This window comes from Nansenia antarctica (assembly GCF_963989245.1).
Source record: "Nansenia antarctica genome assembly, chromosome: 1".
Classification (NCBI taxonomy): domain Eukaryota; kingdom Metazoa; phylum Chordata; class Actinopteri; order Argentiniformes; family Microstomatidae; genus Nansenia; species Nansenia antarctica.
Window position 1 is genome coordinate 32,365,928 of NC_137674.1, and position 16,564 is coordinate 32,382,491.

Below are 16,564 nucleotides of genomic sequence, written 5' to 3' on the forward strand. Positions count from 1 at the left end.
CTTGAAACGGTATTCAACTTCAACAGTTAACACATTCTAAACCATTAACACAATATCCCAAACACCACATTTCTTTTGCCAAAATTCACTAACTCTTTAGAACAATTTAGAACACTGTGCATGTCACAAAAGCAAATCAGTGCATCAAAACAGTGTCCGTTCAAATTCAATCCACTTAATGTCAAAATGACACACTGAATAGTAACTATATCAATATGCAGTAAGAATTTTATCCAGCAGAAACAAATTACACATAGTTACTACAACACAAATTTCAATTCTGTAGAACACAAAAAGACAACAAAAACATTTAGGGCCGGTTTCAGAGACAAGGCTTAAGCCTAGTCCTGGACTAAATCACACTTTCAATGTAAAATCTCCATTGAAGATGTTTTTTAGTCTAGGACTAGGCTTAAGCCTTGTCTGTGAAACCGGCCCTTAGAGTATTCTGCTCTCTCCCATCTGCCAGACGGCCAGGCCACATGCTAGGCTACTGATGACCTATTTCATTAGTGATTACATTAGTGATTACAGACAGATTTTTAGTCGAACCGTTAAACCGTTTACACACAGAAAAACGTCAAAATAGCTTTATATTAGCTTATCCTGATGTGATTTGTAAGGAAAATGTAAGGATACTGGATGGTAGAACGCACATATCTAGGAAAAGTCATGAAAGGAGGGTCCTGAAATTTGATTGAGTGCAAAGATATAACACTTTTCTTTACTCACAAATGACCCCTCATGGCTGTTCTAGTGTTAACATTTGCATTTTGTGTGAAAGCAATGAGAAATGGCTAACTGTTTTGCTGAAAATGTTACAGATGTGCTCATGTACTATATGTTCTTGATGTGCTCATGTACTGTATGTTACAGATGTGCTCACGTACTGTATGTTATTACGGTGGGCAATTGAGAGAAACTGTTAAGGAGACAAGATGTGACATCAGGATCCAGATGTTTTAAAAGGCGGAACCACAGGGGTCCTCTGTGGCTCAGTTGGTAGAGCATGGTGCTAACGCTTAAATGTAAGTCACTTTGGCTAAAAGTGTCAGCTAAATGGCTTTATATATATATATATGTTACGGTACATGTGGGAATACGGTACATGTGGGAAAACTAGGGTTAGGGTTAGGTGCTAGGGTGCTAGGGTTAAGGTTAGGGTTAGGGTTAGGGTTAGGGTTAGGGTTAGGGTTAAAGTTAGGGTTAGGGTTAGACATGCCAGCATGTACCAAGTCGACGTAGCACCTAACCCTAACCCTAGTTTTCCCACATGTACCGTATTCCCACATGTACCGTAACATATATATATTATATATAAAAACATCTGGCTCAGAGGCCCAGGCCAACAGTAGTGATGCCACTGGTTTTGGGCTTCAAATCCAACCAATGAGAGCATGTTTTGGGTGATTGGAATACACCTGGACTACATTATTATGAATTGACATAATAGCCTGCAATCAAACTGTTGGTGTCACAAGAAATGATTAATGTCAATTTGGCTTCACGACCCAAACCCCTGGACTAAACATTGGTTTTACAATTCAATGTAGTCCTTGTCTTCGATGTTGCTATGTTCCTCTTTTATGTTCCTCTTTTATATATCATGTAATTACATGAACGTATTTGGTCACTGACATGTTCACAGGAAACTCCAAAGTTGTCCACAACAACAAATCAATCAATCACACCTTTATTTAAGGAATGACTCATACACTCCAGTCACACAAACATACAGAACACAGTCATACTCATAAACCAGACGCAAACACACAGATATCATCATATCCAAACATATTAAATCACTTCAACCTGTGAGCTGAGCTCAGAGTGGGGACTACTATAGACTAACCCAGCAACCATATCTCCTCAGTTGAAAAAGCTTTTATCTTTAGACATGGCCACCTATGGCAAGGGTGTCAGGCTTGACAATGTACTGCAAACATCCCTAAAATGCAGTGAAACGCAGACTATCGTCACTATTTATAGTTTTATGGGGATATGTTTGGGCTTGACTGTCAGAGCGCACCATTAGGACTCTCTCAGAAGTAAGAAGAAGTTGTTGACCCACACTAGCTGCCAAGCTCTCAAACCACCCTGAGAGATTGCCGGCATAATGATGTGTGATGTGTGATTGTGTGTGTGTGTGTGTGTGTGTGTGTGTGTGTGTGTGTGTGTGTGTGTGTGTGTGTGTGCGTGCGTGTGTGTGTGTGTGTGTGTGTGTGTGTGCGTGCGTGTGTGTGTGTGTGTGTGTGTGTGCGTGTGTGTGTGCGTGTGTGTGTGTGTGTGTGTGCGTGTGTGTGTACATGCGCGAACACGTGTGTGTATGCATGTATTTGTGAGTGTGTATGTGCTTGTGTGTGTGAGACTGCCTGTGTGCCTGAGCGTGAGGGACAGTAATTGGTGAATCATGAACTGAACGCAAGAGCGCCTCGTCACTCAACTGTCCTTATACAAGTCATAACTAATTCACGCTGTTCCTGGCGACGGAAGTTGCTGACTGAGAGATCCTCAGACTACAGTTCCCCTTTATTGCACAAGGACAGCAAAGCTCTCGCTCTCACAAACTTTCTGACAAGGCCTCAGAGGGCAGCAAGGTTACCATGAACTAGATTACTTTCGAAAAAAGGTAAAGTGAAAAGCAAGACGCCATTGTGCGTCACTTTCAATTTAGAAAGCCAGTTTTTAGTTTTTTTTTCCGCTAGAGCAGGCTAGAAAACGACAAAGAGAAAGAAGAAAAGAGAAAGAGTGGGTGTCTGTATACAACACATAAAATGGCGGCCGCCGCAGAGCAGACAGAGAAGAGGCGGGTGCCGGCTGCCCGGGTGCTACCTGGGTCGTCCGAGCGCTGTTATGTTGATTATGCGAGAGATATGAAAGGAAAACGCCACAGCAATAAGCTGAAGGGGCGGTCCGAGGGTCGAGGCTCCCCACAGCCGCTGGAATGTTGTTTGTGTGGGCCTCGGGCTGCTGGCAGCCAACTGCCAACCTAAGTGTGCCAGTGGAATACCAACCAAGTCACCAGGAAGAAGAGGGTCACAGCGGGGTCACGAAACACTGAGGGAATGAGGAGGCTCGTCCTCCCGAGTCAGAAGAGATGACAGAGGCAGGTTTTTCAGATGATTGGGCATTCAGGTTCAGCAAAGGTGCAGGGATGGATTAGATTAGATCAGATTAGATCAGATTAGATTAGATTAGATTAGAATAGATTAGATTAGATTCAATTTTATTGTCATTGTACAGGAAACAAGTACTGAGACAGCGAGCGACAATGTAGTTTGGCATCTAATCAGATGCAAGTGCAAATAGTGGCATACTGCACGGAAGTTAGCTTTCTGATTGGAAGTAGCCTCACTCCTTCTTCGAGTGAATGCAGGGTTCCCACATCTTCTGAAACATCAAATTCAAGCACCTTTCAAGGACTTTCAAGACTCAATTCCCTAAAATTCAAGGACCCAACACGGCATAGTTTGAGACATATCTAGATGAGAATTCATATAATAGGAACTATCCGCTCACAGACAACAATTAAAAAAAGAGAGAGAGAGAGAGAGAGAGAGAGAGGGAAATTCAAGCACTTTCAATGACTCATGTCTATTTTCAAAAACGTTTAAGACCTTGATTTCTTTTTCTCAAATTCACAAACTTTCAAGGACCTGTGGGAACCCTGTGAATGGAGGATGTTCAGACAGATATTGCCCAGATACTACGACGTCATACTTGAAGTTAAGGCCTCCACTAGGGAAATCAAACCGTTCTGACAACGGATAGAAGGGTAAACGAGTGTACACATTGACCGATCAAACAACGTACAGCAGGATTACAAACTGTGGACTGTTGAGGAGCAGCTGGTAGAGGAATAGTGACTGCGTTCTGATGGATTTGGCCCCCCTGATCTCTCAGGAGACTCATCACGGCCTCAGAATCCAGGTGTTTTGAGGAGGCAAATGAGGTGTCTAGTTTGGGAATGATAATGGGCATCATCTTCATTACTCAATGGAGCCATTGATCTCAAGTGTGAGGCACCTGCAGCTGTGGTGGATCACCAGGCTCCTAACCCTTCAGCTGGGAGACCGCCGCTCTTACCTCCTATAGAGTTGACATTTACATTGACCTTTTAGCAGACGTCTTTATCAAAAGTGACTTACAACAAGTACATTTGTCTTAATTAAGTAAGTGAATCGTCTATACATCAGTCATCTTAAGAAAAACAAATCTATGCTAGGACCAGGGGCCATTGGCAGTCACAATGCTAGAAGAAAGAAGGATTATTTATTTATGTATGTATTATTATTATTATTATTATTATTATTAGTAGTAGTAGTAGTAGTAGTAGTAGTAGTAGTAGCAGTAGTAGTAGTAGTAGTAGTAGTAGTAGTAGTAGTAGTAGTAGTAGTAGTAGTAGTAGTAGTAGTAGTAGTAGTAGTAGTAGTAGTAGTAGTAGTAGTAGTAGGAGTAGTAGTAGTGGTATTTGATATTTGATATTTTATTAAGGATCCCCATTAGCTAGTGCCGTAGCAACTAGCTAGTCTTCCTGGGGTCCACAAGTAGTAGTAGTAGTAGTAGTAGTAGTAGTAGAAGTAGTTAGTAGTAGTAGTAGTTAGTAGTAGTAGTAGTAGTAGTAGTAGTAGTAGTAGTAGTTAGTAGTAGTAGTAGTAGTAGTAGTAGTAGTAGTAGTAGTAGTAGTAGTAGTAGTAGTAGTAGTAGTAGTAGTAGTAGTAGTAGTAGTGAGCTCTTTCTTCTTGCATAAAGTAGGCCTAGATATTCTAAAAACACATCATCCATCTAAGATACATTGTGGAGTATACAGTACCCAATCCAGGGACAGGCTGTTGCGTGCTACAGATCCCAACATCCAGAATTAACATATTTTGTATTCATCTCCCATTTGATGTAAATGTATGAAGATATATTCAGCCCTATAGGCCTAGGTAGCGTAAGACACAGCCAACATTTATCATGCTACTGTACTCAAACCCCTTGCAACAACACCATACCGTGCTACTGTACATGTGATCATCAGCACGCGGTTTTATCTTCTTGTCTGAGGTGTTTTCAAGAGCAAAATGAAAGGACAGGATAAAATAGTTGCTGTCAGATGTGACCAAGACACACATGGCAGACAAATGATAGCAATCACTCTCCAATCACTATTTCATTACCATTGTCTCTGAGGGTGCTATTACACTGACACCCGCCTGACTCTGAGTGGTCATTAAACTGCACAACCTGGAAAGAGGCAGAATTGTTGAAATGACTTCTAGAATCCAGAGGCTTCTGTCTCCCTGTGCTAGATTTAGAACGGAGTCAGAGCCAGGTCAGTTGGAGCAGTACACAACGGGTTCAAACAGGGCCCGGCCGCTGGCATAAGCAGTCTATGCGTTGTTCAGGGCCACACCCGTTAAGAGGGGAGCCACACTTTTGCCGTCAATTTAGCTCAGAAAAACTCTGCTACCCCCATCGACAAAACACCCACCAATCCAAAACTCTGCTATCAATAAAACAATAAAAATCTTGCTTAGGGCCACAAATGTCCTAGTGCCGGGCCTGAGTACAATGGGTTCAAAGGCCACCTGTTCAATTCCCCCAAGGAACAATAATACACTGTAAATCACCTTGGGTAAAAGTTACTGCAGATTAACTATTCAGGAGATCAGTGTGTGGCTGAGACAATGCCTCCTCGATAGGATTAACTATTTATACCTAACCAGAGAAGTCAACAGGTGTAGACAACAATTCAACCGATGCAGAAGCACAGTCACAAACACTCCCACAGCTTGTAGATGTAGCATGCAGCCTGCAGCCAACATCCCCAAGTGTGATGTGAGGTGGATTCATTCCACATTAGGTGTGTGTGGACCAGAGAAACTTAGATTAGATTAGATGAAACTTTATTGCAGAGTACAACGAAATGCTGTTTAGCATCTAACCAGTAGTGCAAATAGTGATACAAAACATGATAGTGATAGGTACTGTATGGCAAGTACACTAGTTTAGAGATAGGCTATACAGTTATGAGCTACGTACAATTAAGGTGTCTTGTGTACGGCATGGTACTCTTGTGTACGGCATGGTACTCTTGTGTACGGTATGGTATGTACAGATGTATAAATAGAGGCTATATCAAAAATAGATATGTGCAATGTGCAAAGGTAATATTTGTAAACAGCAGTAGTGTAAAGGGTAAATGAGTGTACACATTGACCTGGGGTGTGTGCAAACCAACAGTAGTTTGGTTTGCAAAAGCCTGCAAAAGGTCCAGGGTTTTAATGAATCAATCTCAGTCAGTACACACTGAGCTCTCAGCTACAGTAGGTGACCGAAAACAACCATGACGCTGTCCTACATAATCTACGCAGAGGGCCTGCTCTTCTCTCAACTGGGTAAACTCAGTCCAGCAGCAAAGCAAACACCTGGTATGACCGGCCCAGACAATTCAAACAAGCCCTTGGGACTAAAATGGCATGGCCATCTCCTTTTGTCTGTTTGTTTATTGCTCGCCGGCCTCCCTCTGTCAAAAGCTTAAGCACTTTCACTTCAGACAAACAGATATCAGCCTCCGTCACGCCGAAACGCGATCGCTTCACCCCGTCTCCCTGGTAACAGCGAGCCACCGAGATCATACTGTGCCATGTACGTCCATACACAGACCATTTTATGTCCTTAAAAATAGAAGAAGAAAAAAATGCTTTTAAATATTAACGAAGGAACCAGGGACTAGGTTTTCTAATGACCTGGATTTAAACGTGTCACAGCTGTTTTCAGTGGCAGGCTAAAAGGTTTCCGCATGGGGGCCGTGTAAAGTGTCTATATCTGGAAAACGTGTCAGTCAGTACATGGTACCCAACTGTAGCAGGCTCTGAGAGATCAGAACACAGTTACGCATTCATACATAGTGGATGAACATCTAGGAAATAGAGCACAAAGGGGGTCTGCATGTTTCTGAGTAATCTAATGGCACCGAACAGCCAGTTCGCAAAAAAAGAATGCATGAGTCATTTATAGTAAAAGCTGAGTTGCATAGCCTTTTATGACACAGTCCAGACATGCATACTATATTTTCGTGCATGGCATGTTGTGCATTGTGCCTTGCATTGAGGTGACAAGCAGTCTTACCTAGTTGTTTTTGCATGGTCCCACACTCCTTGTCTAGTGGAGGCATCTTCGGTGTGCACAGCGCACGCACATGGTGAATTGTTGATTATTACTGACATCTAGTGTCTCACTGTGCTCCCTGCTACTCCTTTCATCATGTAGGCCTGCACTTGCATACAGTTTGCATGAGCAGATATAGATCTTCCTATATTATTATTAATTTACTTTCTCTCTTTTTCTTTTATTTTTTACTGACTTTTTTTTCTCCTTTTTTTTCCAGGACCCAGTCAAAATGGCGTACCCAAGAGACTGTTATCTTATAGTCAAACCACAATAAGGAGAGAAAAAGACCATGGAAGGTGGGGCAATCCTACAGAACTCCACTGCTAATGGCAACGCGACGGATATCCACCTGGTCACGCACAGTCTATGGGAGGTCGTAACCATAGCGACCGTGTCGGCCATCGTGAGCCTGATCACCATAGTGGGCAACGTCCTGGTGATGCTGTCCTTCAAGGTGAACAGCCAACTGAAGACTGTAAACAACTACTACCTGCTGAGCTTGGCTGTGGCAGACCTCATCATCGGCGTGTTCTCCATGAACCTGTACACCTCCTACATCCTGATGGGCTACTGGGCTCTGGGGAGTCTGGCCTGTGATCTCTGGCTGGCCCTGGACTACGTCGCCAGCAACGCGTCCGTGATGAACCTGCTGGTGATCAGCTTCGACAGGTACTTCTCCATCACCAGGCCCCTGACGTACAGGGCCAAGCGGACCCCCAAACGGGCCGCGGTCATGATCGGCATGGCCTGGCTGGTGTCCCTCATCCTGTGGGCCCCGCCCATCCTGTGCTGGCAGTACTTTGTGGGTAAACGGACGGTTCCCGAGAGGCAGTGCCAGATCCAGTTCTTCTCGGAGCCCGTCATCACATTCGGCACCGCCATCGCCGCTTTTTACATCCCTGTGTCGATCATGACCATCCTGTACTGCAGGATCTACAAAGAGACAGAGAAGCGCACCAAGGACCTGGCCGAGCTCCAGGGCATCAACTTCTCCACGGACGCGTCCAGCGTCGCCAAGCCACAGAAGACCATCATCCGGTCCTGCTTCGGCTGCAAGCAGCTCAGCTCCGCCTCCCACGACAGGAACCAGGCGTCCTGGTCCTCGTCCAACAGGAGCAACGCCGCCAAATCGGCCGCCGCCGCCGCCGCCGCCGCCACCAACGACGAGTGGTCCAAGGTGGACCAGCTGACCACGTTCAACAGCTACGCCTCTTCGGAGGACGAGGAGCGGCCCGTGTCCCCGGGGGTGTTCCAGCCGGCCTACGCCAACCAGGCCTCTTGCGGGCCCAGCAAGAGCACCACGTGCAGCGAGAGCGAGCAGCTCAGCAGCTACGAGGACAACTTCTTCCCCTCGCCGCCCAAAAGAGACCAGAGCCAGAAGAGCAAGAAGTGCGTGTCCTACAAGTTCAAACCGGTGATCAAAGACACTGGCGGGGGCGCGGGTGACGCCCTCGAGCAGCAGCAGCAGAGCACAAACGGGGACACCAAAATGGCGCCGGCGTCTTTCTCCTCGGCGGAGTCCATGAACGTCCCCTCCACCTCCTCCTCCTCCAAGCCCATGGACGCCACCGCTCTGAAGAGCCAAATGACCAAGAGGAAGAGGATGGTGCTGATCAAGGAGAGGAAGGCCGCCCAGACTCTCAGCGCCATACTGCTGGCCTTCATCCTGACGTGGACGCCTTACAACATCATGGTGCTCATCTCCACCTTCTGCTCCGACTGCATCCCCCTGTCCCTCTGGCACCTGGGCTACTGGCTGTGCTACGTCAACAGCACCGTCAACCCCATGTGCTACGCCCTCTGTAACAAGACCTTCCAGAAGACCTTCCGCATGCTGCTGCTCTGCCAATGGAAGAAGAAGAGGGTGGAGGAGAAACTGTACTGGTACGGCCAAAACCCTGTAGTCACCAGCAAACTGACATGAACGAATACGTAACTGAATACGAACCGTGAACAGAACCATTCACTCCTTCAGGAGGAAACGAGTGGGATGGTCATGAATCAGATACTGTACTGTACATGGATATATATATGGATATATATCTGTTTAGTACTTGAATTATGTCTACAAGTAGGGGTGTCAAAAGTGCAAAGATTAGAGACAAGACTGTAGTTAATTTATGGTATTGTTCTTTAATTACAACTTTGATCACTGCTCGCAAGAAATATATAAGTGTTGTAGATCGTTCTTGCCCAAAATACAAATTGTGATACTGTACATCAATACGATTAAATATAAAAATATGAATTCCCATCCTTATGCACAACATTTCATAGAATAACATTGGCTGATTTCATAGGTATTGTGTTTGTATCGATAATGCACATTTGGGTGTTAAGTCTGTTTTAAGGGCTATTACTGTTGTTGTCTTGATTTCAGAGTCAGCTGGATAGGAAACGATTGTACAGTTTGATCATCAAAGCCTTTTTCACGTGTGCCATTCACATAAGTCAGATACAAACAATGAAATATTCAACATGTTTTTCCTCATTCTAGTGCAAACTCAAACACATAAGGTAATTAATTCTTATGTCAAGATAAAACCACACACAACAAAACACGAGGGGAAAGATGATAGAAAAAGACAATGCAGAGGTCTTAGTATTCTGATAACGTCACTGTTTGACTCAGCAACTGAGCTCAGTATGCTGACATATCATGTCATGGGAGACTTCCTCATAGGGTGCAACCATGACACATTACTTGTCAGATAACGGTCAGGCATCGATCAGTCACGCTGATCCTCTTTGTTAGGCAGTTCAGGCACAACCTGGATGTGATCGTATTACAGAGCGATTTCATCTGCTCCGGGTCACAATAACTTATTCAACAATGACAGCTCTCCACGTCTACAACCATGCTGAGAGGGCCAGAAAGCGGGATTAGATCAATGCGCTGTTTCTTGTATTTGTTACAATCTGTTTATCAGTGTCTGTCCTCAGGATATACATAGTTTTTTTGTTTTTGTTTTTTATCCTGTGTTTAGTATTCATTAAATTACTTCCCATCGTTCAACAAAACAACATCTTTCAATTAAATTTCAATTGATCTCCGAAATATAAATCATTATATAATCTACCAACTGTAAACAAAATACTGTATCAATCTTGATTTGATGCAGTAGGCCTACTCCTACTATAAGGCTCTCTTGTTTTACCTCACAATAGCTTTGCCAACACTCAGCACATACATCCAGTAGCAACATATCCATTTATTGTACTGAGTGAGTGGGTAAAATGCCCATCAGTAAAACATGTTTTGATGTACCCAATGAGCTATGATATCATGACCACCAAATGTTTTGTACTTGTGTACATTTAGAAATACAAAAAAAACTGCACATGCAATTTTGGGAGAGGGTAAAAGAGATATTGATATGGTGTATGAAATATATCCCAAAAAGAACTACTGCTTTTTCTTTTTTTTTCTTTTTTATCAATTTCTAAATTTGTGATGAATCAGTTAATACTGTCTTGTTTTATTTACAGTATTTTGTGATCATATGTCTCTGCGTATTTCTGAATTAAACGTGTTAAAGCTATTTCCTCTTCATGTTACTAAATGGAACAGAACTCTTTACTTCCTGATTAGAATGTTAGCGACCTCGGAAACCAGAATCAGTGTCACACTAGTTAGTCATTAGTTGCGGTCCAGCAGAGCTGCGGTGTGTACTAGCTCTTGCCACCTTAGCCTATGCTAACACATCTGGGGGGCGTTCCATCAACGTCGCTAAAGTAAAATCCAGGCTTATTTTGATCTCATGAGAAATAATATAAAAAATTAGACTGGATTTTCCTTTAGCGACATTGATGGAATACCCCCCAGATGTGTTAGCATAGACTAAGGAGACAGAAACAGCTAGTCCATACTCCAGCCCTCCAGGACAAGGAGTTAAGAAGAACACAGCATTAGTCAGTCCACCTCAATCTGCATCAATGTTCACACACCAACAGACTCACAGACAACTTGTCCTTGTTTCCGCTCTCTGGGAGTCCGTACCGCCTTCCACCATGACTCACAGCTCGTCCTTGCTACAGTCCCCAGAGTGGACCACCTTCACCAGGTCAGACGGCTTCACCATCATCCAGGCGTACTTGCACAGGTGCTCCTTGTTGCAGTCTTTCTGCCAGTAGATGACGTTGCGGCGGTTGAGGTTAGCCCCTGCGCAGGCGTCATACCACCACCCTCCACCCGCCACGCCCTGGAACTCCAGCTTGGCGCAGTTCTGGTAGTAGTTGTCGTTGTCGCGGTCTTTTGTGGTGAACCTCTGGTTGTCGTGCAGGTAGTTCTCCGTGTCCTGGGTCAGGGCGTCGAGGGCGGAGCCCTGGAACAGGCCCAGGCGCAGCCGGAACCCCGCTGCCTCGCCCTCCACCAGGAACGGGTCGTACTCGCCCGTCTTGGTGACGGCGTCCTTGTCCACCAGCTTGACGCCCAGCTTGTAGCGGGCCGGTCTGCGGGTCAGCTGGTGGAGGTGCTGGTTTCCCAGCCAGTGGTCGTCTGTGAGGACCCCGAAGCCCTGCTTGTACTCGGTCCAGGTGCGGTCGAAGTCCACGCTGCTGTTGACGGTGATGTGCTGCACCACGGTCCAGCCGCCCTCGTCCATGGCGCAGTAGGCCAGGATCGGGGAGTCTCCCGGCTGGATCAGATAGACTCCGTCCCTGGCTTGTCCCCCGGAGTTCACCCACATCTCGTGACAGTCTCTCGGGACGTCTGGCATGGCAGAAGAACGACAACTAATTCAATCATCGGACATACTGTAGTCAAGTTGAATTGGGGTAAATCAAAATCGAAGGCCACAGTACTGTATCGTTTGCATGACCCTGTCGAGGATATCTGTTGTTTACACCTAGGTTGTTTCACGTTTGATAATGGACATAGATGATTTACCAGCCACTCCTTTTGTTATTATCTCTCAGGCTAATCTTCATTGCAAAGTCAGTTCCAACATACACAGTTTCGTGTGTCCCTGATATGCATTAGTCAAACATTGATGCTCTACATAGGATCTCAGTTGTTTATCTGACTAAAAGTGTTTCACGACATGCTCCAATCTTGCTTTTATCAGCAGAAGGTCCTCAGACTTTCATGTATGTGCCAGTGAGAGATTGGGTCTACGCAGTGGAATTTGAACTACCTTCAGGACAGTTCAATCAGATCCAAAACAGAGAGGAGTGCCTATCAGCGTTACCACTGAAGAGATTTGAGACTGCCAAGACATCACACATTCTTCTGACACACACACATACTACAGTACACTTACCTTAAGACAATGGTTCCCACGCTTGTGAAATTCTCTCTCACTGCGTATCCCCTCCAAAACCAGGGGGGTATTCCATCAACGTCGCTAAAGGAAAATACAGGCTTATTTTAAATAAATCTTTAATTATTAATTAATCAAAATAAGCGTGGATTTTCCTTGAGCGACGTTGATGGAGTAGGGGTGTAGTGCTATTTTTTCTGTAGTGCCTTTCTTAGTATATACAGTATATCTCAAAAGTGAGTACACCCTTTAGATTTTTGCAAATATTCTGTTATATCCTTTCAGGGGATAACATTATCCTACTGAAACTTTGATATAACTTAAAGTAGTCAGTGTGCTGCTTGAATAACAGTATAGATGTATTGTCCTTTGAAAATTACTCAGTACACAGCTGTTAATGTCTAAACAGCTGGCAACAAAAGTGAGTACACCCCATAGTGAACATGTCCTAATTGTGCCCAATGATGTTGTTTTCCCGCCCTGGTGTCATGTGACTCGTTAGTGTTACAAGGATTCAGGTGTAAATGATAAGCAGGGCTGTTAAATTTGGTGTTTTGGGCACAATTCTCTGAATGCTGGACAACATGGCACCTCATGGCAAGGAACTCTCTGAGCGGCTGAAAAAAAATATTATTGCACTTCACAAAGATGGCCTTGGCTATAAGAAGATTGCCAACACCCTGAAAATGAGTTGCAGCACAGTGGCTAAGATCCTACAGCAGTTTTCCAGGACAGGTTCCACTCGGAACAGGCCTCGCCAGGGTCGACCAAAGAAGTTGAGTCCACGTGCTCAGCGTCATATCTTGAGGTTGGTTTCCAAAAACAGATGTGCGAGTGCTTCCAGCATTGCTGCAGAGGTTGCAGAAGTGGGATGTCAGCCTGTCAGTGCCCAGACCATACGCCGCACACTGCATCAAATCGGTTTGTATGGCCGTCGCCCCAGACAGAAGCCTCTTCTGAAACCGATGCATAAGAAAGCCCGCAAACAGTTTGCTGAAGACAATGAATCCAAGAACATGAGTTACTGGAACCATGTCCTGTGGTCTGATGAGACCAAAATAAACCTGTTTGGGTCAGATGGTGTCCGGCGTGTGTGGCGGCACCCTGGTGAGGAGCACCAAGACAAATGTGTTTTGCCTACAGTCAAGCATGGTGGTGGCAGCATCATGGTCTGGGGCTGCATGAGTGCTGCCGGCACTGGGGAGCTGCATTTCATTGAGGGACACATGAATTCCAATCTTATCTAATTTAAATCTTATTTTCTAAAAGGAGGTTAGATGTATTTGTATATTTATGTATTTTGTTTTGATCATGTTTTTGTTGGCCCTGTTATGTCGGTTCTTTTTATACCTTACACTTTTGTATTTTCTTTTTCATCTATCACTTAGTTTGGTAGTTATATTCATTGCACAATGCTGAATTATGTATAATTTTTGTAGTACAGACTGATTGTTGTTGATGATTGTTACTTATGTGTTTTATGTGTGGACCCCAGGAAGACTAGCTAGTTGCTACGGAACTAAGGGGATCCTTAATAAAATATATACTGTGACATACTGCAAAAGAGCATGATCCCCTCTCTTGGGAAACTGGGCCGTAGGGCAGTTTTCCAACATGATAATGACCCTAAACACACCTCCAAGATGACAACGGCCTTGCTGAAGAAGCTGAAGGTTAAGGTGATGGACTGGCCAAGTATGTCTCCAGACCTAAACCCAATTGAGCACATGTGGGGCATCCTCAAGAGGCAGGTGGAGGAGTGCAAGGAGTCCAACATCCGTGGGCTCTGTGATGTCGTCATGGAGGAGTGGAAGAAGATTCCAGAAGCAACCTGTGCAGCTCTGGTGAATTCCATGCCCAGGAGGGTTAAAGCAGTGCTAGATAACAATGGTGGTCACACAAAATATTGACACTTTGGGCACAATTTAGACACTTTGTGTACTGAGTAATTTTCAAAGGACAATAAATCTATACTGTTATTCAAGCAGCACACTGACTACTTTAAGTTATATCAAAGTTTCAGTAGGATAATGTTATCCCCTGAAAGGATATAACAGAATATTTGCAAAAATCTAAAATCTAAAGGGTGTACTCACTTTTGAGATATTACTATACATTATGAAAGTTAGAAATAAATAATAAATAGTATAAATTAAAGTTATACATATATACAGTATATATCCTTGTATAGAACCTTGGACAGCACTCACACTCTCCACCAACAGCCTATAGTGCGCAATATACAAGAGCAACTATGTACATGAAAAGAACCAGTGGCCTTAATTATTAATGATCGGATATTTGTTAGAAGACACTAGATGGAGCAGAGACTGGTAACATTCAGCAATCCATAACTTGACATGGAACGTTGATAATGTAAAATCCGTTATTACGAATACATTTCACGCACCCCCTGGGTATCACACTGTGTAAATAGTTTCCGTAAGAGACTAGGAGAAACACAAAGTAAATTCTCCTGAATTCAATATACAGGAACAGTCTTATGTCTTATTGTATGATCCTATGATGTCTTTATGATATATACAGCATATTTATATTTATATATAAACATATACATATATATAGTAACGGTTATAGGGTAACGTACCTCTCAGTCCTTGGTTAAGAACCAGCTTGTGTTCCCCTTGGGGGAGTAGATGCAGGTTTTCTGCTTGGAGGTGCTCTGTGTGTACTCCTGTCAGACTGACCAGGAGGGTGAACACTGCCACTGGCCAAGACCCCAAACTCTTCATCCTTTACGTTGTTCCTTCATGGTCGACAGAGATACATGGCAATAGCCTATGTTGGCCGATGGATTCAATTGCCATTCACAACTTCACAAGATGACTATACTGTCAATGTATCACACCCCCCGAATAGTGTTACATCCCATTCATAATTTAAGTGATCATCTCATAATCAAACAAAGGAAAAATCACCAATTAGGCCTACAGTACACTAACCCATATAGCATACATGTTTAGTAACAAGAATGAAACAAATGATTTCCAGTGAAATACACTATTGCTGTAAGGGAAATGAACACACTTACCTTGACGGATACCACCGGTGTAAGGTTTACAGTCCTACTGAGTGGGTGCTGTCCTCTGTGTCTGAACCCTCATACACACACACACACACACACTGTACTTTGATAGCACTAAAGCTAGAGAGAGCAAACATGACTATCCTAGGCTGCAAATCATAGACTCAGAGTCCACGGAGGTGTAGTCCTTTCCACGCTGCGCTCGACAGGCCAATCACAGCTGGACTTCAGCCTCAGCTCCACGTCACGACAGGAAACAGCAAAGAATTAAAGCCTCCATTATCTGTCTGAAGTGGGATTGTTACCTAGCTCTGTGTGTTCCTTTATCGGAAGCGCTTCATCAAGTAGTGACTCTTGGGAAGAAGAGATTGGATTTGCAATTGTCAGTGTGGTGTTTGATCAAGTAGGACAACACATGAGATATCCTTTTAAAAATGTCTTCTGTAGCCATCATGAGCATCAGATACTCTATGTTCTCTAACATACTGTATTCCTCAAAAGGGACTTTGAAAACTTCACAATTGAAAAGAACTATAATAAAACATTTAGATAAAGTCATAACAAAGCACTAAAAAGATAAGGCCTAAAAATAGGCCTTATTTTTACAATTCCCTATCGATCAAAACCATAAATACTTACTTTGTTCTTAATTCTTCCAACTTTTGGAGGACTCCTACTTGAACACAACACACATCATGAGTTGCCAAGGACTCGTGCCTATTCTTACTAGAAGCTTAGCTAGAAGCTATAACTTTGCACTCAGCTACTTACCCCCCCTCCCCACCCCCTCCCCACCCCCCCCCCCCCCCTCTCTCTCTCTCTCTCTCTCTCTCTCTCTCTCTCTTTCCTTTTCCTTTCTCTCCATCTCTCCCTCTCTCCTGGCTATCATGACTGGCTGGAGAATTGTTTAACAAAAACAGAGGTGTTAGATGTAGACTGTATGATCTGTACATTTTATTTCCATAGACTTTAGATAAGCACATTTCTGGATCACTGACTTCTAAGTGCTGCATTGGTGCACTTTGCAGGGGTTCACTACTCGGCAAAGGTTGATCATCATAATATGCTTATTCAAGTGTTTCAAAAGCAAAAAGGCACA

At 43.9% G+C, this 16,564-nt stretch overlaps 2 protein-coding genes across 2 annotated transcripts in view; one reads left to right on the plus strand and one right to left on the minus strand.

Annotated features, from left to right (window-relative positions):
* Nucleotides 1-9,082, plus strand: part of chrm5a (cholinergic receptor, muscarinic 5a) — a gene marked incomplete at its 3' end in the record, with an annotated part of 13,955 nt that extends 4,873 nt beyond the window's left edge. Inside the window, exon 2 of the mRNA XM_080530860.1 lies at nt 7,376-9,082. Coding sequence (XP_080386986.1) covers nt 7,448-9,082 — 1,635 coding nt within the window. The 5' untranslated portion in view covers nt 7,376-7,447. The remainder of the gene's footprint in view (nt 1-7,375) is intronic.
* A 234-nt stretch (nt 9,083-9,316) lies between these two features.
* On the minus strand, nt 9,317-15,613 carry LOC308174615 (fibrinogen-like protein 1-like protein). Its single transcript, XM_080549718.1, has 3 exons — nt 15,472-15,613; nt 15,028-15,186; nt 9,317-11,869 (listed from the first exon to the last, which is right to left on the minus strand). Exons 2-3 carry the CDS (start codon nt 15,170-15,172, stop codon nt 11,175-11,177), a joined length of 840 nt encoding a protein of 279 aa, XP_080405844.1. The 5' UTR covers nt 15,173-15,186; nt 15,472-15,613; the 3' UTR covers nt 9,317-11,174.
* Nucleotides 15,614-16,564: the final 951 nt, after the last annotated feature.

What these genes read in the sequence shown, in the direction of transcription:
- LOC308174615 (XM_080549718.1), bottom strand. Translation starts at nt 15,172, where the DNA reads ATGAAGAGTTTGGGGTCTTGGCCAGTGGCAGTGTTCACCCTCCTGGTC. An exon ending in TCTTAACCAAGGACTGAGAG is followed by an intron (nt 11,870 to 15,027) that starts GTACGTTACCCT and finishes CTGCCATGCCAG; the next exon opens with ACGTCCCGAGAGACTGTCAC.